The following is a 12,020-nucleotide window of genomic DNA, read 5'->3' on the forward strand; positions in this document are numbered from 1 at the left end:
TTTAGCAGTAAAAATTATGCTAATCCATGTGGCATTCAAATGTAAATATTGAAAATAATCTGAAACTCAAAATACACACTTCCATAAATCTTATCATCATGGCTTTGCATCAATTATGCTAATTTCCATAATTACCTGGTATTCATTGTATGTATTCAATGTAAATAGTGGCTTTTGAAGAATAAATTCTTCTTCAATTCCAATACCCATCCTTGCTTTTGATGCTGTTGTATCTGACATCATCCTAACAGGGTCAAAGTGAGCGACAATAGCAACCTGGAAGAAGAAAAACACTGCTACTTGGATTAAGATACAAGCTAACTACTTCTGGGGAACACTATTAATGTTTAATGTCTAATAAAATTTCCTAACTTTAATGAAGATAAAACCTAAGAAGGAAGGGCAGATAGAATATTAAACCAAGCCAGTCCTAGAGATCCACAAAGGAGTTAATGGTTTAAAAACAAAACATGTTAAAAGGCCATGATATATATTGTTTGCTACTGATTGAATAATTACAGTTATTATTAAATTTAGATAAAAATTTATCTTTCTGGTACCAAGTCACAGGAAATCTGATCTAGAAAACCAACATATTGAACTACCTTAAAAGTAACCAAAAGTAAAAAACATCAACTTTTAACCACTAGCAATATATGGCCATGGTAACAACCCCATGAAGCTTTCTAGAAAGTTTAATCTGATCAAGCTCAATCTAGCATATATTATTCATGGGTAAAGTTGAGTTGTGTTGGCATTATTGGGCAAGATAGGTGAATCCAATTGTGTTAAGCAACTAGATTTTCAGGTGGGGGGAAAGGTTAGCCTGGTGATGGGTATTAAGGAGGGCATGTATTACATGGAGCACTGGGTGTTATAAGCAAACAATGAATCATGGAACACTACATCAAAAACTAATGATGTACTGTATGGTGACTAACATATCATAATAATAATAAAAAAAAACCAACCACCAAGCAACTAGATTTCCAGGGATTGTTGTAAACCATTATCCCCCTTCTACTGAAAAACTGCAGAGTCATTTTAACCTAAAAGCCCTTGTCCTTTATGATAATTGAAATCATTCAAACCTGTATCCTAATGAAAAGAAGCCACTAATTTTGTAAATTATATGCACCATTAGTAACACCTGCCTGTTAATTCCTAAAGTCAAGAATTAGCATTAAGAAAATGGCATTTTTAATGCCATTTAGAAACTGTAATGACATAACTGGGGGTTGAACGTACTTTAATTATTATAGGTTTCCTAGCCAAAATGTCTTATACTATAGTTCTAAACACTGATTACAGGTAATGGGCATAGGTATTTCCTCTTTCAAAGAGTTCACAGATGGAAAGAATTCTACTCATATGGACTGTAGTTATCAAAGTTATATTGTGAACAAGAATGTGTTTAGTAATAGTGACATTAAAGTTTTGTCTCCAGAAGGCCATGGTATGTAATTATTTGCTAATGATTGAATAATTTAATTTTTGTTGAATCTAGGATGACCAGGACTTACATTCCCATGCTTTGAATTTACTTCCATCATCTATTTTATCAAAAAAGATGATATAATAGTTGTATGCATCTACACTTCCTCGAAACTATGCCATTTAACTAGACCTCGGTTTGAATCCAGTCTTGACAGTTACTAGCTGTGTGACGTTGGGGAACCCCCGTGCCTCCTCAGCTTCCTCTTCTATAAAATAGGAATAATGCAGACATCATGGGGTTGTTGTAGAGACTAAATGGGACAAAACCTAAGAACATTTAGAAGATGGCTTTATACCTAGTATTATTTTTAAAATGTGAACATACATTACTGTAAACCTATGAGGCAGGTACTATGATTAGTCCCATCTTTCAGAGGAGGAAACGAAGCTTAGGGAAGTTAAGTAAAAGATCTAAGTTCCCTCTGCCAATAAGGAGCGAACCAGGTTGTACAGGTTTGGAGGACACCAGAGGCCAAGTGCTTATCCAAGATTCCCTGTTGCCTCCACCGACAGGGAAGGGAAATCAGATAGTCATTTCCTATCAGCCGGGAAATGGTGTCAACGGACTTTGGAGCCCTATGAGTTGCACTAATTACTTCCAGATCAAAACCTCTGAAAAATTACCAAGTAAAACTATTTTATCACATTTCTCAAATTCTTGAATTCCTGCTTTTGCCATCTACTGTCTACTTCAAACACTTTTGCCTACTTTTACTAGGCAAAGCAATGGGAGGCTTTAATTCTCTCACAAAAAAAAAATATAGTTTTGAAAAGTGCTTTTTCACATGTTTGCTGACTATAGGGTATTTCCAAACAGAGGTTTCTACCCCAAAGAAGATTACCCGGCTCTAGCTGCACCAGGTTTTTTGGGAGCATAAAATCCTTCTGGTAGATGCAGAGTGTCACTCCTATAAATGGATACTCTTCAGCTAATAAACTGGATACGGACGCCTTTAAATCTTGGGAGAGCTGTTTGAAAGGTGCTGATGAAGTTATTTTAATATACTAAGAAACTGGAAATTGTTCAACATAAATCTAATTGCTCCCAGGAATGAAGACCAGTGTCCCAATTTGGAAATGTTACACTTTATATCACAGAGGGTGTGAACTAAGCCTACTAATAATGTTATGAAGGACACTTAGAAACCCCCCAGGAAAGTTTCCAAATTAAAACCACCTGTTTCCTAAGGGCTTCCAGCCGCCTCTCTCTTTCTTCTTCTTCATGAGCTTCTTGAAGGGCCACTTCTTTTTTCTCCATCAAACGCTTTTCCAGTAATTCTTGTCTATATTTAACCCTTTAAAAATAATGCACAAGGACGTTGGGAAAATATCATCATAATTATGGAAATTGTAGGGATGGGAGCATAGCGACAGGAGGCATGTCAGAGGTGACATTACGGTCATGATTTGTTTTTCCTTGCTTTTGGTTGATTTCTCACAGCCACACAATGAAACACACCGGTATAAAATGCAATCTACAATAATTCTAAGGACCAGAGAACTGCAGATCGGGGGCAGGAAAACGTAGGGAAAATCCAATCCATCTCTTTCTTCACTGAAATCATTGTATTGACTCTCAAACTGTCTGTCGCCTGCCGCAGCTGCAGCTAATGTGACCCAACAGATGACAGTCTCACTTCTGAGTGATTATTCCAGCAGTTTTCTTAAGAGGAGTTTTAACACAATTTGAGATGTTAAAAAGGCTATGTTACTAGTTAAACACACATACTTTTAGAAAGAGTAGTAAATAAAATGCTATAATAATATGCCCAATTACCAGAACTTAAACCAAACTTTATCTATACTATCACTCATTTTTTCAAGAAAGCCCTTTTTGGATGTGTGTGTGTGTGTGTGTGTGTGTGCGTGTGTGTGTGTAAGTTTAAAAATTGCACTTTGACTGTAGATGGCAGCAAAAACACGATTTTCCCTTAGCATTATGTTTCCATTCTTAAAATCAGCAGATACTAAGCCAGAGCACATTTCAAGATGTCCAAGTTCACTCGACCCTTCTTCGCTGCCTCTTTTTAGAGAACCTCCCTTCCCATCTTCTTGCCCAAGCCACTCTTCTATTGAATTATAGGGATGAGATTTGTCTTTTCTAAAAAAAGTAAGCACTTGGGTCCTCAAGGGAGTGTAAGGCCATTGCCTCTGTCTTCCATTATTGATGGTTTAGATTTAACTTTCTTTAAGACATCAGTCACAAATGTGCTTTGCCCTAAGCGTGTATTCCTGCATTTTCCATAGATGTACCCTGACTAGACCCGTTGAATTCTGGATCTTGAGGTTTACTGAGGTAGCAGTTCACTATGCATCAAGTCTGTTGCTATGTGCTTTATGTGTTTTAGCTCATTTAGACGTCACCACAACCTGATGTTGGGGTACCAGTGTTGATCCCATTTTAAAGACAAAGAAATGGAGGTATAGACTGGTGATGTAACTTGTCCATGTTCTCACACGCAGCATGTAGCAGAGCCAGAGATCAAACCCAGGCAGACTGACCCCAGATCTCACGCTGACCTTGACCCTCCCAACCCCCTGCTATTAGCCACAATTCTCTTGCACTTCTCCCCTTGATTGCGCCACTCATCTCACTGACATGAGTACCTGCTGTATGCTTCCCTGTGCTAAATATTCCAAGCACATTGAGAAAAAGATAGACCTTAGAAGTTTGTAGTTTAATATAGAGACAAAAAAGACAGGCCTAAGAACTAGTCAAGGTATGCACTGCCTTCAGAGAGGTATAAACAAGGTCCACTGGGATTTGCTGGATTGTGGGAAAGTCTGGGAGGCTTCAGCAAGAGCTTTAGGGAGGAGGCAGCATCTGAGCTGGGTCTCAAGGATTAGCTTTCAGAGAGACATGATGGTGGAGGGGAGGCTGGCCTTCCTGGCAGACAGAGGCAGGCCAAGGGTGAGTCAAGAAAGGCACTCACACTCAGGCCCGTGCAAATGTAGGGTTGGCATCTAAGAGTGGGCAACTTTTAAGTTTTGCCCCCTAGACACCTTGCTTGCCTTACTGGTCACAGTCCTGAGAAAGGAAGAGTCCAAGGTGGCTGGAACAGAGTAAGGCACTTGAAGCTGTGTCATGACCAGAGTGAGTGAATGAAAGAAGCCCAGGGAAGTACCGGCAGGCTGAGCCTGGCAGTCATCTGGTTCCTTCGGGAAGACTTGCTCCTGGGGAGGAAGAATTCTTTAAAACCAGGCTGCTCCCGAGGCTGACACTGCAGCAGCAGCAGCACAGGAGAGCAAAGGAGGGAAGCATGCAGTAGACCCTTGCCGAGTACAAAACCCACCGTGGGATTTAGAAGGCAAATCCTAAACTCCTCTGATGGCCGTGGCTGTCCTCCTCCTCATCTCCCATATCAGGAGTCGGTGATCAGATACACAGATAAAAGAAGCCACGAACCAGATTGCTCCCTTTCTCCAAGGCCTCCATGTCACGGGAAGCTATTGCTCATTCTCTCCATTTTCACTAAGGCATGGCACAACCTCCCTAATGAGGTTCTACTCAATTTATGTACTGAGTACAAGCTAAGTGAACTACTGTGAAGGTTCAATTAAAAGATATCCTGGGATTTGATAATTACCGTATGCTAATTCTCAGAACCTTTGAAAAGTTTCTCTTCCTTTGGGATATATAGGTTGCTTTGTCTGCAACAAAGTTTTGCCTGCTGTGGAAAAGTAATAGTTGTTCCAGTTAGGGGAGCTGGGCTAGTGAGGACGAAGTTGCAAGCGAGAGCCAGGCATTTGAACCGGTGTCTGAAGCAGCCTGGCTCATGGTTTACTCTGAGGCTCACTCATTCATTCAACAAATGTTTACTGAGCACCTGTTCTGCATCAACCACTGTGCCAGGTACTGGAGATGCAATTTCAACACGGGATCCACGCTTCTGTCCTCACAGAACTGACAATCTAGCGGGGGTACAAAGACCCAGACAGTTTTGATAAAGCGGGGCCCTTGCTCTGAAGAGGCTGTGGGACATAGGCCTTGGGAGAGGCACCTTTGCAGACTTGGGACATTCAAGGCAGCATCCAAGAGGAAGTGCTCTGAATTTCAAACCTGACAAAGGAGCAGAGGGGGAGAGAAAAGAATGCTCCAGGCAGAGAACAATAACATATGAAGACCCAGAGGTGAGAGAGCACAATATTTTTGAAGAGCTGAAAAATATTTGGGATGGCCAAAAGTGAAAAATGCAAAGTGAGGAGTGCCGAGAGCCGAGGCTAGAGAGGCATGAGAGGCCAGAATGGGGCTTTGCAAGCATGAGGGCTTTGATCAGGGAAATGTGGGGATCAGAAAAACCTCTCCTGTAATAACATGGACAGGGATTGTAAAGAGTCAAGAGCAGGGAGGGGTATCCACAGGCAAGTTGATGGTTTCCTAACCGAGGGCACTGGTAGGCGGTAGATATCGAGGAGATACTGAAGGAGAAGACATGGATTTAAAATTTATGTAGGGCGTGATCCCGGCGTTATGGGATCGAGCCCCACATCAGGCTCCTCTGCTAGGAGCCTGCTTCTTCCTCTCCCACTCCCCCTGCTTGTGTTCCCTCTCTCACTGGCTGTCTCTATCTCTGTCAAATAAATAAATAAAATCTCTAAAAAAAAATAAAATAAAATTTATGTAGGAAATAGAATAAATTGGAATTGTTAGTTTATTTTATGGGGGAGCAGAAGAGATAGAGAAAGGAGTTAAGTTTTGTTTCTTGCACAATGAGCGACAGTGTCCCTCACTGCAACTGGGAACTTAGATAAACAGGGGAAAGAAGGAAATTCGGTTCAGTTTGAACACAGACTAGCCTTCACAGATCTGGGCTGAAGACATAGATGAGGGACTGTTATCAACAGCATGGAATCAAAGCCATGGAGCAGATGGAATCAATCAGGAAGAGAGTATGGAGCAGTAAGAAAAGTAGGTCTAGGAGTGATTGCCTAGGAAACATTTAGGAAAGGGACAGAAGAGGAAACTGTCTAGGAGATGGAGGAGAAATGGTGCCAAAGCATGGAAGGAAAATGGCATTAACAATGTCAAATGCTACAGCAAGATCTGATATAACATCAAATGGTCATTGGTCTAAATAGGAGGGAGTCATTGGTGATCTTGGCAAGAGCAGTCAGAAGAGAGGTGGCTGAAGAATTCGTGGAGCCCACGAGGTGGAGGTGGGCGAGGGAGTGAAGACAACCCCTTCAGCAAGACTGGCGCCGCTATGGGGAGGAGAGAGATAGGGGGCGCTGCAGTGACCGAGCAGCCCACCACACTTGTGTTGACTCCAAAGTGATGAACAGGATTACTCTGGCCACCTTGAGGATTTGCCACGGAAAATTTAAGTAAACAGGCAACACGCTCAAATTCTTCATTTATACAGATGCTATGGTTTAAACTCAAATAATTCCCTTTAAAAGGGGAAACTCTTGGTGCCTCTTTCTTCTCCCAGGCTGGATAGAAACTTTTCTTTGCCTAAAGAGAAGTGATGCAGAAAAACTCCTGGGAGAAAGCCAAATACTCACATATTCATGGGGAAAGAAAAGAGCAACACAGTAAAGTCAATCATTTGGAAAATTTTCCACATAAATACCTTTAGCTATTTGAGGTAGCAGATTTTCTCCAAATTAAACTGTTGCTATGAAAGTCAATGTCAGGAAGTGGCTAAACTCAATAGTCTTTCAGTTGTGCATGGAATTCCCAAACAGGAGTCCTAGGTCCATCTCTCAGTCCGTTTTATGCTGAGTCTACAGAGGTTGGAAGTGTTGCAAAATGGGCATTTTCAACTTCTCGTGGGGGCAGGAGAGGCATCATATTGTTCAAAAGCAACAGCTGCTGCAAAATCAGGCCCGGCATTAACAATAATCCGGAAAGGATTTTGGTTAAGCCTCCAGGCCTGAGTAGTTGAAGGGACAGGAAGCTTTCATGTAGAAACGCAGAGTGGAGGTAGGTTCAGCAGACTGTTTTGTGTGTACTGCACTCTAAGAGATGAATGGACAAATGCAGATGGCTTGGAAACACCTTGAACTTTAGTAGCCCCATCCTTTCCCTTCAGTGAAAACTGGGCAAAATACCAAGTACTAAACCTCGACCTCCCTCCTGTCTGGAGCCGCAGGTAATTTCACTACAAACAAACCACAGCAACCAAGAGGGTTGGTAGCTGACAGTGGCAGGATCTACAATTAAAACAAGAAAAAAGCTTAGGTAGTAAATAAAACAACATAAAGACATGTCTTAATTAGGGTACTGTAACCAGTCTTGAACTCCCCCTGAAATGTTTCAGGGAAGTCATCTGCTGTACTGAATTAAAGGCAGTTTATACGCAAACTTGCTACTTAGTGTTGAGGTCACGTGGCTCACTCACTATTGAATGGGAACTCTAAACAGGCACCTGCCAGAGGTGTTGCTGCCAGAGGCATTGGAGCAGCAGCATGCCGAGCCTGTTCCTGCCTGCTGGGAAATCCATTTGTGGCTCAAACCCACTCAGAAAGTCGTTCTGCACACCAAGTGGAGAGAAACCCCTCTATTAGCCATAGGGTAGCCCAACAGGGAAGAATCCACGGATCGAAACACAGACAGCCCAGGTAGCAGCACCTGGCAAAAGGTGGATGGGGGGGGGATGGGAGGGGAAGGAGGCGAAGCCAGCTCAGGGAAAAGAAGGAAAATAACATAACTGGATGTCATTGGATGCTCACTGGATGTTTCAAACGATACGGGCAACGAGACTCGACTCAGTGGGGATTCTGGTTAAGGGCATAAGCAGAGACCAATTTCTGCAAATAGAATGTGAATCCTGATACAAGGCAATGACATCCTGGTACAGAGAGGCGTGGGGCAAGAACAAAGAGGATTCACAGAGTATCCACAGACCCAAGAGATGAACCCATGCCAGCCCCAAACAGAGCCTATTCTTCCAGCTCAGAACGCTTACTGACTCCTTCGTGAGGTGTAAAGACAAGTTCTTATGGGACCTCTATTCTTTGATTGATTGATTCAGTTAGTCAACATATAGCTATCTGAGTACCTGTTATGCGCCAAGCACTGTCCCCAGAGCTTAGCATACGATAGGGAAGAATTAAAACTCAACAAAAAAGATCCCTGCCCTCCTAAATCTTACAGTATTTGTGGTTTTTTATAAGCATGCCTAAAGTAACATTCTAATAAAATACATAAGATTGTTCTTAATAAATTTTTAAATTTATCACAAAGACTTAAATTAGCCTCTTCTTATATTGCTATAGAATGATGGTTTTCAACTATGACAATCATTAGAATCACTGAAACTTATAAGAAGTTTTGATGCCAAGTCCCACGACAAACTAATCACATCAGATTCTGGTGGTGTGCTGGTGGGGCTCAAGCGTTGGTATTTTGTAAAAAGTCCCCCCAGATGATTCTAATGTGCAGCCAGGCCTGAGAGCCAACACCACCTAGCCCATTGGTTCCCTAACTTGAGCTAACATCAGAATCACTTGGAGGGCTTGTGAAAGCTCAGACCACTCGACCACCTCCAGAGTTTCTGATTCAGTAGTAATGAAGTGGGGTCACTTCATTTATAAGACGTTTCCAGGTAACGCTGATTCTGGAGGACTGAGAACTACAGTTTGAGAATTGGGGTATAAATATTCAGATTAGAGGGATGCTGCCTATGGTTATCAAGACAAAACCGGGTATAAATTACTACCCAGACAGGGCTGCTTTCTGTTTGCCTGTGCCAAACAGCACAGGTATATGCCTCAGGACTGATCCCAACTAGAAATTCCTGCTTTGGTGCTACTGACTTCAAGAGCAGAACCCTTCCGCCTCACCTCCCCCTCCATAACGCTACACACACAAATGACAGGTTCCTCCAATCACAGTGGCCCTCTCGGTCTTGGGTCAGTGTCAGTGATGAGTAGTTGCACGAATGGCCGCTGCTGAACCGATTCCTTTCTCTCCAATGGACAAAGCTGGGAGATAGGCTACCGGAGATATTTAAAGATACTCAGTAAAATCAAAGAGGGAAGAAATAACTTGAAAGTATTTGAGCCTTAAAAAGGATGTATGAGCCACTTCCTTTGGGAATAACTCATGTAGTTCCGAGGGGGTGGATGTATTTCACACTGGAAGTGAAAACCCACGAAAGAGAGTGAAGTGCATTTTCCAGTTTGTTGTGATCAATTTCAACCGAGCTGTCTGACTTCACTTGAGTTAGAAGTATGGACATATAAACAGCTGTGAAACAAGGACCGAAGCCTGGGAATCCAGAGTTGAATACAGGATAAGATGTGGGGAGAGGGTTACTGAAAGGATGTTGCAAATATCATATCAGCTCTTTCCCCATAGTAGTGTAGAAAGACATTTCTACCACAATTTATCTACCCTCCTCTTGTTGACCCTTTCCTAACCCTTACCTTCTAGATTTCAGTAATCCTTTTATACCCTTAAAATTTGCCTAGAACACTCCTTTCTAATAGCATTTCAAGAAGGTGCACCTTCTATAAAGAATTAAAAACAAGAATAAAAGTCTGTCTTTTCTATGATCACGCACTAGCAAGTCTAAACAAAGTTAGTGATGAAATATTCCCTTCATTGGAGCATAGAACCCCATCCCACTTCACTCTTGGTTGCTCCCTGTAATAGTTTTTCTTAACTGAAAACCAGTGCTTCCCAGGTGACAGTACTCCTATTGCTCCCCTTTAAAATCGTGGAAGGAGAAGGCTGGCATTTTCCTGGCTCTCTAGTATCAATTCTAGAAAAGCTTTATCCATTGACCTTGGAGTTATACCATCCTCTTTCTGACAGGATTCTTGGAATCAACTACTAACTGCCCACGTCACTGCCAACATTTACTGAGGGTTACTCAAAACTCCACCCTTCCAGTCCCTTTAGCCTCAACAGCGTTCACTTCTCCGCTGCTCCAACAACTCATTCTTTTGACCCAACTTGGAGCTTGGCGTCACCTAGAACTGTTCCCTACCAAAATCTTAGACTGAGGAATTCAGTTCTGACTCCGATATTGATAAGACCGCACAACTCTAGGGGTGGACTTCCTGCTAACTGCCTGTGTTTCTTATATTCTCGTCATTCACCCTTACTCATTCTGCTACTTTAGCCCACCAGGCTTTCCATTTTTCCAATGATCTATTTAAACTGTGTTCTATGTGCCAGACAGGAAGCTGGATCTTCCCTCATGAAATTTACTCTCCTACTTCTTCCCTTCCCCCCACTCCCTAGGTTATGAAACACAGGCTTTATTTACTTCATTCTCTTTCCAGCTGTGGATCCCTGGGTCTATGTTTGTAAGGGTATTATCACTAGTATCTTCTTTTCTTTTCACATATGCCCTGCCGATTCCCAGCTCCAAGTCTTTGCTGAATTTATTATGTATTTATAAGGTCAAACTTTACCTGGACATTCCACTCTCCTCCAGATTAATTGTATTTACACCAGCTGCTTAACATTCTCCCTCTTAGCAAAGAACCTCCCCTTCTACTTTACTGGAAAGGCCGTAAGCAAACTTCTTCAAATGGGGAAAAATATGTCTCCCAACTCTGAATCTCTTTTCAACTGCCATCCTCTTTTTCATTTTCCCTTCACTGCAAAATTTTTTAAATGAAAAAGCTATACTTTCTGTCACCAGTTCTTCACTTCTCATTTAATCCAAAACCCATGCAGTCTGCCTCCTCCACTCTCTGGAAACCATTCTCCCCAATATCACCAGGGACTCCAAAACATAAACCTAGATTTTTTTAGAGTTCCTCCAACAACCTGTCCACAAAGCCTGCTACTAATGACCCCCTCCTTGAAATGGACCTCCTACCCACCCCTCTGCTTTTACTCCTTTTACTGGCTCCTCTTCATCTGTCCACCCAAGGTTCCAACATGAATCCTCTTCTTAATTTAAAAACATCTTCTGGGAAATCTGACTCCTACAATCCAGGCATCGGTATCTGTAGCCTCCACCTCCTTCAAACTCCCAAATACTCTGATCTTTTATTTTTTCTTTATGTAATATCAAAATTGGTTTCAGACTAATCTCTCAAGTGTAACTACATCATATTGATAGTTAAATACGGAGCACCTGCTTTAATGGGCATCTGAGCTTGGCATGGTTTTTTCACAAAAAATCTTAGGAACAAACCGAATTGCACATGCCTATGAGAAGTCTGGAATGCCTCCCCACATTCTCTTAGAGTTGAGAGGGCCAAGATTCCACCTAGTCTAGTCTGGTTTTATTATTTTGTGTTTGTTTGTTTTAAAAGATTTTATTTATGTGCTTGACAGAGGGAGAGCACAAGCAGGGGGAAAGGGAGAAGCAGGCTCTCCACTGAGCAGGGAGCCTGACGCAGGGCTCAATTCCAGGACTCTGGGATCATGACCCGAGCTAAAGGCAGATGCTCAACCCACTAGCCATGCAGGTGCCCCTCTACTTAGTTATTTTTGCTCTATAGTTATATTTGCTCTAACCCAAAGGCAGAGAATTGAGTTCCCATTGCTTAATCCCTCATAATATGGCTGCAACAATTTTAACCTGAAATATTTATATCAGGGTTAATCATTT

At 42.0% G+C, this 12,020-nt stretch overlaps 1 protein-coding gene across 2 annotated transcripts in view; it reads right to left on the reverse strand.

The window, feature by feature from the left end:
- The window catches only part of CCDC148 (coiled-coil domain containing 148), a 224,724-nt gene that overhangs the window by 8,468 nt on the left and 204,236 nt on the right, over positions 1 to 12,020 (reverse strand). For both annotated transcript variants that reach the window (XM_057317926.1, XM_044381556.3), the window contains 2 exons: positions 2,675 to 2,792; positions 136 to 276 (listed from right to left, as the gene is read on the reverse strand). In XM_057317926.1, coding sequence (XP_057173909.1) covers positions 136 to 276; positions 2,675 to 2,792 — 259 coding nt within the window. The remainder of the gene's footprint in view (positions 1 to 135; positions 277 to 2,674; positions 2,793 to 12,020) is intronic.

Source organism: Ursus arctos, unplaced genomic scaffold (assembly GCF_023065955.2).
Source record: "Ursus arctos isolate Adak ecotype North America unplaced genomic scaffold, UrsArc2.0 scaffold_1, whole genome shotgun sequence".
Lineage (NCBI taxonomy): Eukaryota > Metazoa > Chordata > Mammalia > Carnivora > Ursidae > Ursus > Ursus arctos.